Here is a 21,954-nt window from a genome sequence, read left to right as displayed (position 1 = left end):
ATGTAACCATTATACATTGTGTCTATTTGCTCCTTTGCCAAGAATCGTGAGTTTAATTTCCGGTTCGGACACAATTCCATATCAACAGTAACATGAATAAAATAGATAAAACCTACGACATAATACATTCGCTTAGCTTTAAAACATTTTAAATTTTAAATATATTATACTAAAGTAGTATATAAAAAGAATTTTTGGGTTATTAACATACCTAGGTAGAAATAAGATACTTACATTGAATCAGTATTTAGGTATAGATACACATATTACGAGTAAACGAATTTCATCCTTAGCGTAACCCGTCCTTAGCTTAAAAAATTGTGTTGTCTTGACATTTGCTTGTAATTGGAAGTTTCAATTATCCAAAAAAAGGTACACAACATATACAATAAACAGTAAACTAAACAAAGAGAACATAATAAAAAGACAAACAAAAATTGCTGTTAACATGGTCGCTGTCATGGGTTCAAATAAGATTTTTAAGCAGAATGTTGGCCGAATGCCACGCGTTGGATTTAAAGAAAATTTACTGCTCGAAAAAAATCTTCTCTACGACACACCCGTGGGACGCGCCAGTTACATTAAAGTTTTGTTAATATAGAAAGGTTTCCGCGGTCCGCCTTCCTACGATTTCCCTTGAGGTCCGAGCAAACGCGAATGTGTTTGTATATCAAAGTGACTATATCGAGGTATTCGTCATATTGGTCAGCCATGGTATAAAATATTTATTACGGGTGCGACTTTAATGTCACCCCGATTTCCATGGCTACAAAAAATAGAATTCTTATTCATAATTCATAACCTTCCTTCTTTTGAAGGGCTTAAAATATGGTAGTGAAGATTGAAGTGGTAGTGTTATTCTTTTTTTTCTTTACAGCTTTACAGTTTTGTCCGCTGGATGCTAAAAATTTTACAAAATAGATACTTATATAGATTTAGATTCATACATGGTTGGTGCCTATAAATGTCTACAGACATGTAATGGTACAAATTCTTAAAATTAAACAATAGATATTGTTTAATTTTTAGCACTATCTTAAACCATTCAAAGAACAGAATTTTCCTCATTTATCTATTTCAAATCTGTACTTTATAACAATTACCGTCAGCTTTAGTCTTTGATATATAAAATGGTTCTAAAAATAGAATCTATCAAGAAAATGTATCTATGTTCATTTATTGGTAGACAAGCGCAGTAAGTAGCAGCTTATCCCAAAAGTAATCGCGAGTGGGATGATAAAGGTTAAAAGATGATTCTCTAGACATATTTTGGGGTCAAACCTTTTTTAATGGTCTCAATTTTTTTTAACTATGTATTTTTATGACAATTTATTTTTACCTCGGTGAATTTAGAGTTCACTTCACTGTAATTATATGGAACAAATATTCAATATAAATATCAGATTATATTCTAACTGACAATAACTCTACTATAAAATCAACCAACTAAATTACATTCAAGACTAAAATATCAAAGAATTATTTAATTAATTGTTAACACAATAGCAAAATCAAAGCGTATGTTGGTTGTCTGGTTAAAAAACGCTGCGGCGCCTAAGAATCTTTCAGGCAATCTCAGCAAATGGTGCCATTATGAGAATACGTACCGCCTCACCGCGGTAACGACTTCGACCGTGCGATCATTGAACAATTTGAATAATACATGAAACAATTTTACCCCTGTCTATAGGGTCGGTGTCCACCTGACAAGATGCCGAAAACCGGCACTCCACTTTAATCAAATTATTATATTACTTATATACAATTTGTAAATCTCGTAACTCCAACAGTTACCCGATAGTATTCAAGGCCGCAAGCGTTTATACGGTATTGGATATTGAACAATAATTAATATAATTTCGATAAGCTTACAAACGATAAGGCTGAGAGGTAGGGCGGTAGTTTTCCCAGGGGCTCGGTAATTAATCAAGACGAGCTGTAGCTGCCATCGCCGACGATAAATCATCCTCGCTGGACTCTAACGAGTAGATCCTCGGAGCTCCTCCTGCTGTGGATTTACCTATCGACTTTTCTTACTGCGAAATAATATGAATTTAAGGCGCTTTCGAAGTACTTCAATCTTGGAATTGAGGACTGGAAGTAAGTAGGTATATTAATCTCATAAGGCCTAGTATAATAGGTCATTGCATAAGGCATGAATTTTATAAATGACATTACTATGTAATACAGGATTTCCAGAACTCTAGTAAAAAGTGTTAGAACTTACCCATAAATTAAATAAAAAAATACCAATGAACTAGCTAAAATAACAATAAAAATCGTGAATTCCTAAAAAAGTAGTTTTATACTTAATATTGCAGAGCATGTTTCGTTATGTTGTATATTACAATTTCGCTTTTTTACTTCATTTGTGTTCGAAGTAATCAGAATGATATAAAAACCAAAGCCGTAGTAGAATTACATATAAAGCCATAACTCACAATAACTTATCTGTAGATGTTCGCATTTCATCCCTTGGATTACGCTTTTATCCGATGTGTATTTTATGGTGAAACAATAAATCTATTTTTAGATGGCCATTGCTATGAAACTATTTTTAGATTATCTCAACCTAATGTTAGCTAACCTTGAGACTTGACTTTGTGTAGGTAATGTCTGTTTATCGCGCATCAGTTTCCCGTATTTTTATATTACCTACTAGCTTTCTGCGCGCGGCTTCGCCCGCGTTTTCAAAAAAAACCCGCATAGTTTCCGTTCCCGTGGAATTTCCAGGATAAAACCTATCCTATGTCCCTGGGTAAAAAGTAGCTTTCACGGGTATCAAAATATCTCTTTACCGAATTTCATGCAAATTGGTTCAGTAGTTAAGGCGTGATTGAGTAACAGACAGACAGACAGAGTTACTTTCGCATTTATAATATTAGTATGGATATGTAATTTTTCACTCACGGTAGAGTTGTTTATCATAAACAATCATGCATTTATAATATTTTTTAGTTTTGTTCAATCACCTTTTATTAGAGATACCTACGTAAGTGAGAAATATAAAAAAGATTTGATATTATTAATTACTACATATTATTTAGATGTGCTATTTACTTAAAAGGTTTGATTTCGGTGCACGGGTTCAATACTTACTAAGTGCTTAATGCTTGGCACCCACTTCAAACCTATTTAATAAATAGCACATCTAAATAATATGTAGTAATGAATAATATCAAATCTTTTTATTCTTTACTTTTCCGTTTTGAAGTCGGCTGTTTTTAACGTAGTTATTTTTATGTAATACTTTTTAGTGAATCAAAGTAACTTGCAACATTTCAATTAAGTCATCGAGATCAGAAAAAAAATCTCATAAAATAAAAACTACTGGGCCTATCCGAATAAATTTTTTATGGGACCAATTCGACACCATTCCACATCAAACAAAAAACCTGCTCCTTTTTTGGAGTTCGGTTAAAAATAGGTGCCTACTTACGATTAAATATTAATATTCGACTTGGATTTGATACAAGGTGGTCAATGCTTGACGAAAAGCTCGAGAACCACCTGGCAACATCTAGAGATTTTTCATTATATTTATCAAAGAAAATTTCAATAAAATCGTTTTTGTTACAAATTGCTACAAAGAAGCTTTTTGTACCATAACTCTACCCAATCAAAGAAAGTGTGTTCTTTATATACCAACATTTATATATCAAAGTAAACGCAGAATTATTTGCAATGATGTTGTCGAAGGTTTCCTTTAGAACCAATCACTTGGAAGGAGTAATACACCTCTCGTCGAAAGTGGATGATTGTGGTTCCTTCCACGCTTTTATTTGTAGAAAATAGCAACATTAGTTCGTAACACAGATATCTTGCGAGTGTTTTCAAGTTATATAATGTCACTTTAACGCAAATATAACAAAATAAAATAAATAAAACAAATTGTTTTGTTTACGGATTTTCTGTTTTAATATGCATGAAGGGTATTCATTCGTTGTCCGATCGTTTGTTTTATATATTATAGGGAAAGGGAAAGACAATATACGTTACTCAAAGTCAGATCCACCTTTAAAATCCTTAAAAAATCTAATATAACTTGATAGCAATAGAACATCAACCCGAACATCATTTTCCATGTTCAAAAATTCAGTAAGAACGATTGTAAGAACATTCATTCATTTTTCAATTCCATAATTCATTTTCCGAATTTCGTGTGATAAATAATGCTTGGTTGAACCGTAGAAAGTAGCAAACATGGCGAATTGTAGCGTAGCAGATACAAATGGTATCAATTTGTCGGTAGAGGTTTTTCTGCTGAGTTTCCTAATAACGTTACGAATCATAGCCGGGCAGAAAATGCACATATTAATCCAGAAAGTTCTCTATGATTTTATTATGATTGTTCATTGAAACCAAATGTTACCTACAACTTTTTTTTAAATATTTATACTAAAAATTTATAGAACTAAAGTGATAATGATAATTTACGTTATATACTTAAAATTCATACAATTGGTATGAAGTGAACAATCAATCAAGTTATCCTAATCTGTTTATGAAACATTTATTTTACCTATACGACAAGAGAATATTCCATGAAAAAAAATACTACAAGTTACTCATTTTATTCTTAATTATAAATTATTATAGCAATTTAAATAAAAAGACCAATCTAAATTCAATTCCAATTATATCCTCTGCAGCTGTAACGTCGCTTAATAATATAACGGAGATAATGGGAAAAATGATATATTTTATTAGTGTCACGCTCTCTCTGACTATAATTTCAATTGCTCTGTTATAATTTTCTTGCACACTGCAAAGGGATTTTCAATAATTATGCCAGGTAATTAACAATACAACTAACTACATGTTTACTTTACTGGTGTTATTTACTGTCTCTGATATTTATTTAATCTTTTATAATATTCTTACGTTACGTATGCCACCACTGATGATTTAAAATTGAACAAATATAATTAAACAATACTATAAAATATAATTACTTTATCAGACCGTTTATAGACTTTATATTTTATTCCTAGTGTACTTAAATAAAAAGCGAGTGAAAAATGCAAACCTATAACCTGTAATTGTGACAAAAAATTGCAACGCGCAATTAAAAAATAATGCTTCGTTGATTTCGTTCTTCAAAGCGATTTTTGTCATATATTTTATATTTTTTTACTTTTTATACGAGATTTTTTAAATATGTTTTTGGTACAAATAAATTAGTTGAAAATAGAAGCTGCATGCACAACATGTAGGTAGAGCTTTAAGGTAGAAAAATATATATTATTAGACTTTACAAGAATTTCCGAAAATTCTTATAAAAAGAAGAATCTTCCAAATAATAATTTTCCATTACACACATTCTTACATGTGCATGTGATTAATTGGAATTACTGACAAGTTTGTTACACTTATTTCAACAAATAGTTCCGTGGGAATGTTGAGTTTAGAAGCCGAATAACATTTCCATACAAATTCTACAGAACTAAAGTCTCTGAAATTGTTTTAGGTAATTTCCTGAAAGTTTAATGGATTTGTAGAATATTTGTGTTGCTGCTTGCAAATATAATTAGGATAATGAAGTTTACATGGAATGAAATAATATTGAGATCTTTAATTTTTGTATGCAGTTATGATTTATTTTTAATTTATAGACGACTGTAGACTGTGTTAGCTATAGCGCTTCAAGAAGGGTGATGCTTTGTTGAGTATGTTTTTTGTCTATATCTAACATTATACATATAAATAATATATCTTGAGCAAAAAATTCTTAGACAATTCCATATACTGCGCGAACTTCCATATACTACATCCATGTCTAGATGACAACCTACCACGTGCGAGTATCAAAACGTCCATAATAGTTAATCGTGCACTATACAGTACACACGTCGTTTTGTTAACAGCATAGTAGTAAACTAAACGATAGTGGTGTTTCCAAGCCCTTTTCAGGCTGGCAATTTGATATTACGCTGGTCCATTAGAGCGGAGTCGGTGAGCCTTCGCTGACCGCGTTGTAAATGTCACCAATTTGTCTTCTACTTCCCGGTTCCTGTCCCTTTGTCCATTGGATACCTTTCGTGTTTACCATTATTAAAATAAAGCTTCAAGCGTTCGAAATTCTGTATACATTTTCATTAACGATTATTTATGTACCAAGATGAACAAAAAGTTTAAGGGATCGCATTGTGTATATTCTTCTTGTTATTTAATTACATATATTAATAAATATTATCGATAATATATATTATATTCAATATCCCTTAATAAGAATATGCACATTGCACTTGTTTCAGTGATGAATTAGTTACCTTATCGCATTAAATATTTTTGCTCTGTTAAACTAAGACTTTATTCTAATACTGATGATTGTCCTATGATGTTTTGTTTATGTCTGTACAGAAGAAAGTGGGGAACACTAGGTTACTATTTTTTGAACGAATCAATTGACTGTATTGGTATAGTACAAAGATACATAACGTAACGTTAATTAAAAACCATCATAACTGTGATGCTGACAGAGCAGTAAAGTACCTTCTAATGAGGAAGTAGATGATCAATTTTTAAGCTTACAGCCCTAATTAAAAGATCTAGGGTAACACACAGCAGCTATTTAAGTTGAATATCACAGACAGACGTTACACTTCTCTATTTTTAATTAATCTTTTGGGATTCGTTTTTATTCAGAAAATAAATTTGAATATACGGCTGAATATCTTAATCTGTTACTTTAAAAATCATTAGTTAATAAGAAATTAGAGCGTTGAATAAACTAGACCGTTACCAGTTTTTGTTAATTTTGGTATTAATTTGGCAATTTTGCAGTATTGCAAAGAAAACAAAATAGAACAAAAACTTCATTGTTAACAAAACATACGCAAAAGGAAAACATGTTTACTCTGTACTCGAGGAAGTGTTAACGATTTTTATATAAGTAATTGCATAAACTTTAATGAAAGTCCTGTTACGGAAATGGGCTGCGTGCCAAGCAAACAAATGTAAAAGAATTGTGTGTAAATTTTTAATTGGTTTAACTTTACTGTCGGCAACACAGGCCTTCTTATTTTATCGCACTCGACGCTATTATAGGGTAATAAAAAAATACGAGATATTAAAAATTCCAAGTCATGACATTTAACTCTGGTGATCAATATCTGGTAATCAATTAGTCGCGCCGCCCTTCGATGTCCGAAACTTTCATTAGCGTCACTTCGAAACGTTTTTTTTGTGCTATCACAAAGTTCGAGTCCCGGTACCATTAACCACTAGAGGCTTTATGAAATCAGCCCAATAATAACGTTCATTTTATTGTATCAATATGTACCTATCTACCTTATCTTAGAATAAAAGGGATCTATGTATTTTTTAAATTTTACTAATGATAATAAGAATATAGACAATTGGACAAATTAAAGAATGCAATTTGTTTTTCTAACCAAGCATCTGTAAATTTAAAGTCATATTTAAGGAAGACAATAGAGCTCTCTTGTACCAAATACTCATGAAAGACGAAAGTAATACATCAAACTATATTATTATTCAAATATTCAGCCCCTGGCTTTTCTCGCGAGCATGTTATGATATCGCGCGATGGCTGTTGTCAAATTTACATCCCTTATTTTATATATCAATAATCCTTTTGCTATTATACATATTAAATTCGGTTCTGCTTCGAATAGGGAACATACAATGTACAAATACTGCATGAGTTTTAATGTAATTATAAGTATTTATACTGTTACATATGTACGTGTTGTTTTCTACAATAAATTAATTATTATTGCTTATTTATTCATTGTGACATTTTTTTCTTGATTTACCATGAACAACTAAATCTAGGTATTTAGCAGTATTTGTATGATTGTTAATATTTGCTCTATTATTAATAAACATTTTCTCTTTTTATTTTCAATCCCTTATTTTTGTTATATGCCTAGCAATTTGTAACCCGGGATTTGTTCTGAAAAGAAATCTTTCCTCTATAAAATATTAGTAAAGATTTTGAATGTTATACGTAACTAAAACCTGTCAATTAGGAGGTAAACTTTGGGTAAACTTTTTTAAGGTTTGGTAAGGCCAATCGGTTTGAATAGCTTCTACAAAACAGCTAACAAAAAGTGGATTCAACATACGTAATATTGTGTAACTGCATTATGAATAAGAAGAGTCCTTTGGATAAATGAAATATAAAAATCAAGAACAAATGCCGGGGCGGAAAACGGATTGCGAGTTAGCGTGAACTTAAATATTAAACGACTGGAAATCCGAGGTCTCGAGAAATAGGCAGATTACTTTTTATTCAATTTAAGGGAACTTATGTAAATTTGTTCCGTCTTCATAAATTCTTTAAAAAGATTTTTTAATATATTATTTAACAACATTTTATGACGTTCAACTATTTGTGTTAAATTATTCATTCTTACGTGTATTATTTTTGTGCTATTTATTCTCTTTCTGGTTCTTAAGATAACCAAAGATTAATCATATTTTCAACTATAGCAATTTATTTATGATTATGACTCGAACACTTTATTTTATGACTTTTTTTTATTATATTACGTTTTAAGTTATCATACTTACAAAAATAGCATTCGTATAATATGTGTATCGTTATTAATTACCTAATAATATTATGAATGCTTGGCATATATTATATTTTAAACATAATATTCTTTACCTTCTGTTTCAGAGTTGCGGTAGTGATCTTCAGGGAATACCGCAGATAAATATTTTGAATGCATTGATAATAAAGAAAGTTCGTCTTCTGTGTACTTTTTACTAAAAATTCAACATCGTCTACATAACGTTCCTACCTAAGTACGGAACATTTGTATTCTATATACATATTATACATTACTGTGAGAACAAAGTAATAAAAATAGCTAATCATTTATTTCCTTAAAAATACTTACAACTTTTCTAAGCTTTAGGCGTATTTCTATATTTTTTGTGAATACTTTATAACTACACTACATCCCTTCGTTAATAATCGTTTTTCACCTGTCTTATTTTGTTAAGCCTTTCCAGATCTGTTTATTCAATAGTGTCGAGCAATTGTAGAGCTTTAAACAAGCTATATGTAACATGTTTTTCTATTTATAGATAGGGAGGCGAGGTAGCTAAATGGCGTAATTCAACGGCGTCGTCGAGACTTATCAAAATCGAAAGAGAAAATAATTTCGAAAAGAAAAGCTTCTATGGTAAAAAGTAAAAACCATTTTAGCGGTGGGTTTGGCGTGTACGGATTTTCAAAAATGTAAAAAAAAACATTTACTTGGGCATTCTCGAGCGCGTCAGATATTCATACTACGTATACCCCAAGTGCCTCTGATAACAACGGTATACTAATCTGCCGGTTTGCGTGGTGGGGCTAGGCATATAAATTCGTCAAAAATGCACAAAAAAAAAATTTACTCGAGCGCGTCAGATTTTCGGAAGGGGTGTTAATTAGGCCCCAAGAAAGCTCCCCTTAAAAAAACTGACAATTACGGCACGACGATAAGTTACGATGAATTTTTGAAAATTCAGAAAAAAAAGTCCTTTTGAAATACTCGAGCGCGTCAGATTTTCATAGGGGAGGTTTATCTAGGTATCCTGAAAGCATATTTTCTTAATCTGATAAAAATGTTGGTGGGTTCTCTTAATCTGACCGAAAAAGGTTTGTGGGTTTCTTTTTTTTAATCATCGTTATTTCATATCAATTTTTCTTACCACCCTCAGTTTTCGAGATATACTCAAAAAACCGGGAGTTTGAGTTTTTATGATGCTTCAAGTAAAAAAAAATTAAACTTTGGACAAAAATGAAAAGAGACCTTTTTTTGTAAAATAAAATTACCTTTTTTGAAACTTTTTTTTTTGAAAAAGTAAAGTTCGCGACTTATATGCTGCAACGCGTTTTTCGGAAGACGAAATGGCTCCTCCAGACTTCCGGTCATGCGGAAACCGGCAGATTTTGTGTTTTTAGTAAGTTTTAGATTATATTCTTCAAAATAAAAATAAAAAAAATCGCGCTCGAGAATGCCGGGTTAACGTTTTTTTTTTACAAGTTCGCGACCCTATAACTCGGCGGCGTCAAGGACTTATGGTCAGATTAATTAAATTTAGTCTTAAAACACTAAAATCAACCCCCAATATCTTAATCTGACGCGCTCGAGTATTTCAGACTATCGATTTTTTTTACTAATCTGATCGTCTATCCTAGGCGCGCGTCACTACATATAGAGCTAAATAGTGAAAAAGTTTGTTCTATTAGGTCTAAGGTATCTCTCATATCTTAAACTGCCACGCTCGAGTATTGCAGAAAATTCCCCTCTTCGCCTCCCTATCTATTATGAACTGACATATTCCTAATCATATAGACAGATGCAAGTAGATCTAGTAGATATCTTTTCTGTTTTGCTATAAACATGAGTTGGTACGTTTAATGTGTTGTTTAAATGGAAGGGAGATTTAAATGAAAGAGTTGCATCATTATCGTAATCTTTTTATTAACAATAAAATGAATCATGTGACATATAATTGATTGCCAATTCAGGGTCCACAAGCCTGGGCACGGTAAATTTTCTACTACTGAAAAACTTCGTCACCTTATACAACTTCTCCAAGTTCCAACGCATATACATATAATGACAAACAGAATATACAAATGTACATAACAATACAAAACAATTGAATTGCGACAATTTATTGATTCTTTTCATTGCAATACTTATACATATAATTATCATATTAAGCACTTGCTTCGTTTATTATATTTGATTGCAATGTAGGTATGCATTATTATCAATTCATAATTGAAAAAATAATATTTATAGATATACATATACAATAAGAACAAATAAAATTGTATTTACAATTTAATCTGGAATTCTTGTACAATCATATAGATTGAATATTTAAGGAGTTTATTACTTTATATTTAAAAAATAATAATAAAACTATATTAAATTTATACAGAATACAAAATGAAACAATAATAATGTTTAAATATAACAAAAATATATGGTGCATAAATTCGGTAAAAGAGTTATATTATATTTATTAAAAAATAAAATATAAAGATAATTATTTAATACAGAAGAACAATTATGAATTCAAAACGTAAGCTTTATTTGTGAATTTAACTTTAGGTATAATTATTAAAATCCTTCGCAAAACAGACGCCTTCAGATTAAGAGACATTTTGTTAGTAATTCAGTACATTTAAAATAAAATAACAATACTGGTCTTTACATTTATATTAGGTACGTACATACAATATTTTTCGTTGGTTGCGTATAAGAATTATTGTTCCAATATATTGTACTTCAATACATTATTATAGTCTTCGTTCTTATTTGAAAATAACTAAAGTGGAATTCTGATGAGATGATAACGCTTTTGATATGAATCGTTTCGTTGAAATTTTGAGCATTTTAGTTGGTTTTATTTTTTATTTTATTATATTCAATACTACTGTCTAAGTTTTATCAAAAGCTACGTATCAGTAATAACCACAGGAGGCTACGTTTTCATTACAAAACATTCTTAAGGAGTTTTAAAATGCATCTAAATTGTCTGAAATGAAACATTGTTATCTCTTAATATTTATTATATTACCTCGAAGTGCCACAGGTTATATGATATACAATTTATGGGAAAAGGTTCATTACAATATTTAATATAATAAACAGATAAATAAATTAAATAGGAGAAAATATCTTGAAGTACAATAATTATTGTGTTTAATAGATGAACGATATAGGATTGTATCCCTTAAGATTCTTACAAAACACGAGAAGAACCTTGGCTCGTGGTTTAAAGAAAACGCACCCCAATGAAAAACTGACTAAAAACGAATATCGTAGGATTTGTATGTAATTTATTTACAATTTTCTTAATATTGAATATTATACTTATATGTCATTGTATGCACATTGTAATTAAAATATATTACAAGAAACAAACACGAAAGGAAATAAGCATCAACAGTAAATATCAATCGAATCGACGAATCACTATTAAATAACGACGTTTAAACGAACTTATTATTTATATTTTTTTAGATAATAAGTATAAAACATTAATCAGTTTATGATCAATATCTTTACATTAAAACATTTTATCTATGTACTTAACATTTATTTGGCAGTAGTGATTTACAAAATACCAAACGAAATTGAGTACCTATTATGTATTATTATTTAATCTACATTACTTAGTATAGATACAGAGGTATATTTTCTCTGTATAACAAATGGTAACTCAATGTGGTTCTTTTTACTTATTGAACGAAGTATATGCATTCATAGATCCTTCGATACACATAGATTATATAAAATTTTATTGACAATAAAGACCTACCTAACCGTTATATCACCTTAATAATATAACAAAGGAGAAAATATACCAGAATCGGATAACAACGACATACGTTCGTTAGTCTCCCAGATTAATAATAATTAAAGCTTAAAATGGTGAAATAGAAAATAACTTTTATCATTTATATGTGAGAATCACAGGTGAGACCATTCTGTCGAACATTCAATGCACTGCGTCCCTGCGTTGCTGCACACGCCTAGTTACAAGAGTTACGTAGATTACATAATTATAACAAATAAAGCTTTTAATGTTCTCTGTATCCTTCTGCATTTGGTTATCGTACCACTACCGTCTCACACTAGATACCAAACATACATAAACAGTTTCAACTAAAGTTAACGTTACGAATTTATTGAAAACGCTTAGTTCTTACCCGGCCGTTTCGTGCCCGTTTATTAAAGATCATCTTATTAATATTACAAAATAAATGAACATATTAAATAAAAAATTAGATATTTACAATAGTTTTTAATTATTAATATCTAAACACATGTATGGTCGTCAGACGCGAACTCAAAATGCAGGATTAGCGCACACACGACGCACCTTGCGCACACACATAAACCACACACTACACCATTGGGTTTAAACGATTTAAAGATAATATTGTCTCGACAAAATCTCACTTCACGAACACTCGTCATTTATTATTAGCGAGTCGTATATACTAAGTATATGTATATAAATTTGATAAAGTTAATTCGTATGTAACTTTCCATTTTCTATAATCGTCATAACACTGGGAGTCCGAAGTTTATAGGAAGATCACGCGCTAGAAACGCGAGCCGGCGTTTGTGGCACTATACATTATCTGTAGCGAACAGCACATTTCATACATTAAGGGGAAAACTGGCCACTGGAATCCACAAGGTCTATGGCACTGAAGGGTTCGCTAGCATTCGATGTTATAGTTTAGTGCTCAACAAACTGCGGCAAGGCGAAACGTATGCGGCGCGCTCTGAGCTGGAACGTGTCGCGCGGCAAGCGCGGAGGGCGAAGCGCGCCGTTAAATAATGCTCTCCCGGTTGCGCTCGTTCTCCTCCTGCGAGCTCAGTGAACTTCCACCACAGATCTGCATTTCGATCTCTTGTAACCTATGACCAAGTATTAACGCAATTACACAAGCTGGAACCTCTCACATTAATTTCATATTATTAAGTTCTATCATTAGGAATAGGTATGTATTTTCAGGTGATAATAAAAAATTATTTTCCCTTAATTTGTTAATTTAAGAGCGAAATTTAAGGTATTTTCAAAAATATGACGCAGAATAAGAAGCAAATATAAAAAAAGACTTTAAACATGCTTGGCCGACACATTGTGGCAAATTACAGCTTCACAAGACTCTTAAAACAAGTACACCTTTGTCGACGTAAATACCTTGTCCTCACCTCTTCTTGAAGCGAATAATTATGTAAAATAGCTTGGTCTTTACAAAACCCAGATTTAAAAAGAGTATCTTTAAAAAAAAATTAAATCAATCACATTCTTTTCTCGTTTAATGAAAAAACAAGATTTCCAATTTAAAGATTTAAGTAAATTTTAGATCGTACATAATCATTAATATCTATAAAAGGATAAAGATAATGAGAGTCCTCTAAATATAAAACAAGACTCTAACCAATAAAAGTATAAACTTTGGCACCATAATATTCCTCTCAAAACACTGCCTGAAAACAAACCTTTGATCAACTTCCCATTGCTGCTGGCTCAGCTTCGCGGACATAGCGGCGTTCTCCGTTTCGACCGTATACAGGCGTTCCCGTAGGCGCTTTATCTCTGACTCCAGTGCATCATGAGAGTCACGGACGACCTTGGGAGCCACACTGCCCGTCGCAACACTACCGCCGCCCACAGCACTGCTACGGGCACTTGAAGCACACGATACTACTGGTGATGCTACCCGAAGAGGGCTTACTGATGAACTAAAATAGAACATTAATAGTGAAAACTGTTAAACTCGGAATCTAAAATATTGACAATAAAATCTTTGTGATTTTCTATCACAGACCAGTTGAAATATAAATTACTTAAAAATATTAATAAAAATCAGAATGTTGTGAAATTTGGAACAAGAAATTTGAAATAATCACCTTAAAATTTAAAGATCTCTACAAATTAAAGATTAACATAATGCGTTCCTATGATATACCTATAAACCTGGTCCCGGAAAGAAGGCGGATGTGAAGAATGCATCGGAATAATCATAGAGGGGCGAGGGAGCTGCATATCCACTATCGACACTTTTCCGACCGACTCCAGCATTCCCGGCGTCGATTGGCAACGCCCGATAGATACTAAAAGACACAAAATGATGTAACCATCTTGTTCTGGGCGTCAAACAAACAATAAAATTGTAAGTGCTAGGAAATTTGCAAGGTTCATGCGATGAGTGTTATAAAATCATCACATGGGTGCTGTCTACTTACTGAAAGGTTATATTTACATTAAAGCAAAGTCAAATTTAATTACAAATAAACCTACTAGATAAGCTTTCAAATATGTACTAAGATAATTATTTCTATTCTAAATGCCACACTAAGAATAATTCACTAGAAAAGAATTAATTGCATATGGCACAAAAGAAAGATACAGTTAAAATATAAATAAACATTAAATAATGCCAAAATTCAGCATGTGTGCAGTTAGAGGAGTTTCTGGTTGCAGGATTTTCTGCAACACTGGTTTGTTAGGACTTGATGGGAATAAGTAACATTAATAAAATAAACAGTATATAATTTAGATATGTAGATACATTTTATCTTTTGAAGTGAACTTCTTTAGGCGCGTTGAGAGTAAAATTTCAAGGTCATGGCAATCATTGAATCTTACTAAAGAAGTGTCACTTCTGACACGTGTTCAAGTGTGTTTTTAACATGAACTGAATTGAAGTAACAAGAGAGTAAAATATTTAACCGATTTTAATGTTAATCTACTTAAAAATGTATTAGATGTCAAAATTTTTCAACTCCGAGTGTGGCAGTAAGCTATTTAAAACTAATTAAAACTACTTATATGCTTAAAAAATATGAAAGTGATGGAGTGATAACATACCATACGTACCTTTGTCCGCCGGTGTTTTTCTATATTTTTCAAGTCTTTTCACCGCTATCGCTTCAAGGCGTACACGCGCAGCAGGATACTCTTTGAGGACATCCCACATGTCGTTCTTGCTGAGCACGAACAGGTCCGAGTAGCCCACGGAGCGCACTGACGCTGTCCGCCGGTTGCCTGTCGACGTGTCATCCACACACTCCGTGCCAACTGGTGCTCGGTACACATCTCATGAACTGCCATGGCTTTCAGATAGCCAAGACCAGGCCAGAAGATCACAAGCATTCCATACAGAAACCGAAACACCAGTTGTGAGAGGAATCAAGGGAATGGTCAACCAGACACAACCAAAACTACCCTCGCATTCAAGTGGAATTATAGACCAAAGACAAATGTAAGTGAAAAAATTGAAGTCATACCACTTAGAAACAAACTATAAGAAGCCATTTCTAACGATATTAGAGAGTGCTTCAAGACAAAGCATTGGGGATTTAAAAATAAGAAACTTTACTTCGAAAAGAATAAGCCGCTACATGTTCAAGACTATTTTTACTAAGATTTTCAAACTAAAGATTTAACAGCTAAACCGGCAAAATGACGAAATATCATTCAATAACGTAAATTGTCAATATAGAATTTAAATTTAATCTTGGGGTTACATGCACCAAGAAGTCACGCCAAATATATAAAAAATTTGGGGAGGATGCAAAGCGATCGGGGACACTGCCTTCAATACAACCAAAGGAGATGAAAGTTGAAAGCAAAAGAAAACTCGTGACGCTTTCATCTACTAAGATTAATAAATGCGATGAAGTAAATAACAAAGCTGTACATTACCTAAATATATAATATATATTATAATGAAAGTATAAAGTGTAAAATGATGTATATATTAGTGATAGTCAAAATAGGAAAAAAATGCGAAAAAATGTGATATAAAAAATAAAAAATGTTAAGCGTTCTCTACAATAATTTTCATACAAAACGACTTTAACTGATATTTATTTTAGCTATCATTAAAAGAAATTCAAATCTTTGAATAATAACTAAAAGATAAATCAGGCGTAAAGGTCGTCTGTAGATGTCCCAGAACCTGTTGATAGCGTTGTGGCCGCTCCCTCGGCCTGACTGCAGCGTCTCCTCGAAACCTTTGCGTTTTAAAGACTTTCCGAAAATAACGAAATAGATAATAATGGCGTGGCGTCTCGGGCCGTTGCGATATTTACCAAGTTGTTTACCTGCTGTGCCCATATTCAGAATGGAAATTTCGCCAAAATAAGAACCAGCCTTTAGTGTTGCAAGAACTGTTTTTCCGTTGTCACCCATCACCTGTAATTTCCCTCGATTCACTATGTACATTTCCTTCCCGACTTCACCTACAACGGAATATTAATATTTTATGTTATTTTGGCCTTTGCATTCCCTATAATTATTTTACTTGGTAAATAGTACTTATTCCGTACCTTTCCTGCATATGTAATCTCCTGGAGAAAACAGTACGGGGCGAAGCCTCAACACTAGTTCACACAAAAAACCAGCTTCCGTATTCTGAAAGATCTCCACTCTGCGAATTAATAAAATATAAAAAGTGCTTAAATTGTTGTGGAATCATCGCATATAATATAAGTTATCGCGGACCCACACCCCAAACAATGCACTAACAGCATTTAGTGGAAAAACAAAAGCTCGCAATAGCCATTTGACGACAAAAATTTACGGATCGTATAAACGAACGCTTTTGAATAATTCATGGACATAAAAAGTGAATGTTTCTGTTTTTAATTATACAACACGGGATATTAAGCTCAAACTGCTTCTCTGACGCTGCTTTATCGTAACTGTATTCATAATTTAGAAATCATTTCCATTGAATTTATTCTCGTAAATTTATGCACGATTCGATTCAAACCATTTTGATTGTAGACATACACGTGTAAAACAAGTAAATAATATGTACCTCTTCAGTGTGTCGAGATGGACATTTATAGCTATTTCTGCTTTTAGTTTATCGGGAAGACAAGACACTGCCTTCTCTTCGTCTGAACACTTCTGCGTGAGCCATAAATAATCGAACCATTTTATAACTTTCACTTGTAAATGGTTTGGAACTCTTCTCATACGCATGTAGGTTTTGACACCATCTAGTTTTGCTGCAACAATTATGAAAATCAATAGTTAATATTAATTTTAATTTAAATGGAAATACAGTTGAGTGATATCGAAATTAAATATGGTATTCAGTAAACATAACCACTTATGAACATATTTCATACTCAAAAGCCTGTGTATTATCTATAATAACCGAACATTTCAAACATTTGGTCTAGGTTTAATATTAATTATACATTGCTCTACATACATCAATTTTCGTGCCAATATCATTTTGAACATCACTTTGTTGTGGTCAAGGCCTGTATGCACTATAGCATAAATACTAATTATAATAAATTTAATTTAAGTTAATAATTAATTACGATACGTTAATTTCAATAGAAGAAAAAAATTAACTCATATTTAAAAAATGTTTATTTTATTAAAGATAGCTATGTTATCTGATCAAATCGCCTCACCAGATGCCATTACGTCCCTATAAAGACTTAAGTACCACGTCATAAAAAAATTCATCTCTGAAGTTTACTATAGGTGCGGTGCTGGTAATAAAATTTATATCACGTTTAAAAGTATCGCTTGCAAAGCTTGTGAAAATTAAAATGTATAATAGTTAACTTAAATAACTCCGAGTGTAAAGACGAGAAGTACTTTCGGGAGTAAGTTTAGCGTCTCAAATGTTGGAATAAGTTAATGGTAGCAAGAATAATTTCAATCTCAAGTTTAGCACACCCGATTAAGCCTTTCATGTCAGCGACTTGCCGATAAAGTTGGGTTAGTTCGTGGCTTTGAGCAAAGTATATACTACGGCTTATGCATGATTTTATAACGAGCACTATAGGTAACGAGTATAGCTCGTTTTACTCTATATAATAATAGCGATATCGTTCAAATTTGGAACATGTATCAAATACAAAGTTTAGATAAAACCGTTACACTCAATGTTAGCTGGAGTACTACCTGACACTATGTTTCGTATTATGCATTATTGTTATAGAGAAGTATATAAATTGCACGAGTACGTTTTTTAAACTGTTTTAATCGTAACAACTAGAAACATGCTATTATAATTTACTTTAAAAATGTATTTGGTCGCGCCAATATAAAAAATATACGTAAATATATTCTCGATATGAAGTGGACTGTATTTAGATCAACGTGGTGTTAGCAAAGACGGGAAAGACGGGAACACACGGCACATACGTCGTCGGAGGGAGTAGCGTCCAGAACACACGCCGCTGCCACGCGGTCAGGGTCCTCCAGCTCGCGGCGGGTAAGAACGGGTCCAGTTCGACACTCCACACAAACACACACGCGGCGGTGAGCGCGACCAAGGGCCGGGGCACGGGATACCCCGGTGGTTTTACAAAAGCACAATGCCTGATGATCTAGAGAGCCTCGTGGAAGCTCTCCGGCGGTTGAGTTCTGATCCTCGCAAAAGATCGGAGAGAACTGTCGAATGACCTTCGTGACATAGGTAGGTCACGTGGCCAGCGCTAAATAGCGCGCGGTGATTGGTTGTGCTCGTATGTAGGGAAGGATGAAGGAATACACCACGAAATAATAAACATTTAATATCTACATTTACTATTTTAATTATATTGGCGTTACCAGTATTTCTGAAATGATCGGCGTATTAGACACAAGTAAAATTTACAAGAATTATTAGAAAATTAATTATAAAACATTTTGTCTATTGGTAACATGTATTCCCTTTTCGCGGACGCTATATTTCTCGTTTATATAATAAGAAATCTCGTTATAAGAAATATAAGGCAATGAAATAATTCTTTGAAACGACCACGTTATTATTTTTTGTCTCGAGATAGTAATAGTGTAGAGTAAATGGTATTTATGATAAGAGTAATGTGCTCCAAAGTTTATTGTCTTGTATTCGCATTCAATATCTACCTTCTTACTTATATTTATTTTATTTACTGGATTCATGAAAATAAATAAATAAAGAATTGCTTCTATATATTACAATTAAATTTTAATTAGTGTTTCGATGAAATACAAAATCAAATTTGATATTCAATATGAAGCGAAAATTTAATTCTAGATACAAACTCGACGCAGCCATTTGATTGGCGACAGTTAGTTATTTATTAATTAAATTTCACTCAATTTTCCGTTAAGCAATAGCAATTCGACACGTCTCGCCGTTTATCAAGGTTTAATTAGTATAATCAAGCACGCTTCGAGTGCCGTAGCCCGTAGCGTGTAGCACGCGTGTTAGGGCTACGGCGTAGCGGCATCCCAGGGCTGGCAGAGAGCGGACCGGTCGGCGGATTGCGGATCGATGCGGCGGACGCGCGGGACGCACCGCTGGGATGGGGTGCGGCGCCCGACTTTCGCCGAGCTATATATAGCATTCAAGCCGCTGACCTATTTCGCTGCAGCGCCACCGAGGAAGGTCACGGATTCAGCCCGCTCTGTGCCGCCGCGGCGCCATTGTCTTTTCGACCAAACTGCAATGCTAATTAAAACTGTTGACACTTTGCTGCCCCTGTGTCTGCTGTGAATTGAATCGGTTTCGGCCATCGATGTTCCGTCACGCGATAATGTTTATTTTTAACTCAACCTTACCCCGTGCTACATTGCAGTCCACTGACCTCTCCGTCTGCACTGACGTCATACACGATTCAATTTACTTTATAATAAGTTTCATATTGTATTCGAAATTATATAATTGTACCAAATATATTTAAAGAAAAATGTATACGACTGTTAGGATAAATTACTAATTTCCCAAAATTACCTTTGTACTTGACCCAATCTAAAAAGACAAATGATTTTCGTGTAACTATGGAAAGGTTTGGCAATTGAACAGGATAATTAGGGTAGGGGAGATTGTTTTGTCGTGGGCCGTCGAAGGCCGGCGCGTGCCGGCACGTTTACCTGCTTAGCACGTTAATGCGACTCCGCGTCTCACCTACGGGCTACGTCAGCTCTTTGACCCTAGTCCCGTACTAACCTTTCAGTTTAGTGAAATAACAAGACAACTTTACCGGTCAGTTAGCGTATACCGAAAGGATTTAAAATCTTGGATATGAATGAAATTCTAATAGAAATATACAATTAAACTTAGTAGTACTTATAGAAAAAAATGCTTTAAAAAGTGTTTGCTTTAATAAAATCATACAGCTATCAATCCAAAAAACATTGTTCTTGTAATTAATTATTTAATTAAACATGAAGATATACAACGGTCTATTGTATTAATTGTCAATATACCTACACTAAAATGAAAACAAACGAGTACAAGTTAATTATCATATTAACAGCGAATCGCACGAAATTGAACGCGTTGAACCGCAACCATTAATGAATTAGCGTAAGGTTATTAATAATTACGGCAAATGTTGTTCGTATTAATGTTACAAATTGTGCTTCAACGTGTCGATGATGTTTTAAACTATAATGATCAATAAATGAAGGTAAACACTTCGAATGAGTTAATATTCTGAGTTATTTATCATTAAGTACTCGGGTTAAGTTTGCTTTCTATGGTCCAATGTCTTGTTTACTCAATAAAATAATTCCATTATGAGAGAATGCATTCTTTGAAACATCATTGGTAAATTCAATCAATCTTATCCAAATACGTTATAAAAGTAACTACAAAATCCCACAATTCACTTGCAATGCCCTTAATAGCCGTATAAACACAAGTAAACATACGTAATCAAAACATTTGGCGTAAAAACTTTTATGTGAATAAAACTCCATATAAGAGAGAAAATCGGAAATGTTTTGTTTGAAATCGCAGTAAGCCCCATGTTTATGGGTATAACGAATTGTACAGCCTTTCATCTCGCTTTCAATTCTTTTACTTTTCCAACTATAAACGAGTGAAGGTACTCCTCCATATTGTGTAAAAATATTGACATTATTTCATAGGATATAAACTTATTGATATGTAAAATTGTATTTATTATTTTAGGATATTGTATTTATTATTTCATTTAAAATACAATAAATTAATTATGCTTTAGAATACGTGAATAAAAGAGAGGAGAGAACTTTACTTTATCTGTATCAATAACTTCTGTGGACTAATTATCAAACTTAATAAATTCATAGTATTATTGGTCTGGTGAATAGCTTTTGTTCGGCTACAATCACTGTCTCAGAAAGCTATAAGCACGTTGAGTTTTCGGCGCCTCTCTTAATCTCTCTTCTGGACATATTGTTACCCTGAGATCATTGTATAGAATAGGTGCTACAAAGTACTCACAGATTATATAAACAGTATGTTATATTTGCAGCATTAACTCTGTTTTACTATTCATCACACATATAAATTATGGCCACCTGATTAACATATTTGTTAGTACCTGACTTTTATTCCAACGTGTACTCTACAGCTGTAAAATATTATGTTACGTGGATTCAGTTTTTTATAGCTTCGTACATATTAAAAAAATAAACTCATGAAAGCTTCTTTAGTGTCGTTGTGGCCTGCGG

At 32.8% G+C, this 21,954-nt stretch overlaps 1 protein-coding gene across 8 annotated transcripts in view; it reads right to left on the bottom strand.

The window, feature by feature from the left end:
* Positions 1 to 12,237: 12,237 nt before the first annotated feature.
* Positions 12,238 to 21,954, bottom strand: part of LOC123703032 (cyclic nucleotide-gated cation channel alpha-3) — a 58,893-nt gene continuing 49,176 nt past the window's right edge. For 2 of the 8 annotated variants that reach the window (XM_045650904.1, XM_045650911.1), the window contains exons 9-15: positions 17,333 to 17,525; positions 16,839 to 16,939; positions 16,602 to 16,751; positions 15,376 to 15,552; positions 14,474 to 14,618; positions 14,004 to 14,246; positions 12,238 to 13,415 (exon numbers count right to left, since the gene is read on the bottom strand). In XM_045650904.1, coding sequence (XP_045506860.1) covers positions 13,328 to 13,415; positions 14,004 to 14,246; positions 14,474 to 14,618; positions 15,376 to 15,552; positions 16,602 to 16,751; positions 16,839 to 16,939; positions 17,333 to 17,525 — 1,097 coding nt within the window. In that variant the 3' untranslated portion in view covers positions 12,238 to 13,327. The remainder of the gene's footprint in view (positions 13,416 to 14,003; positions 14,247 to 14,473; positions 14,619 to 15,375; positions 15,553 to 16,601; positions 16,752 to 16,838; positions 16,940 to 17,332; positions 17,526 to 21,954) is intronic. The other 6 variants (XM_045650941.1, XM_045650914.1, XM_045650924.1 and 3 more) reach the window with 6 other exon arrangements.

The sequence above is a fragment of the Colias croceus genome, chromosome 2, assembly GCF_905220415.1.
Source record: "Colias croceus chromosome 2, ilColCroc2.1".
Taxonomy (NCBI): Eukaryota; Metazoa; Arthropoda; class Insecta; order Lepidoptera; family Pieridae; genus Colias; species Colias croceus.
This window is presented reverse-complemented; position numbering and strand designations above follow the sequence as displayed.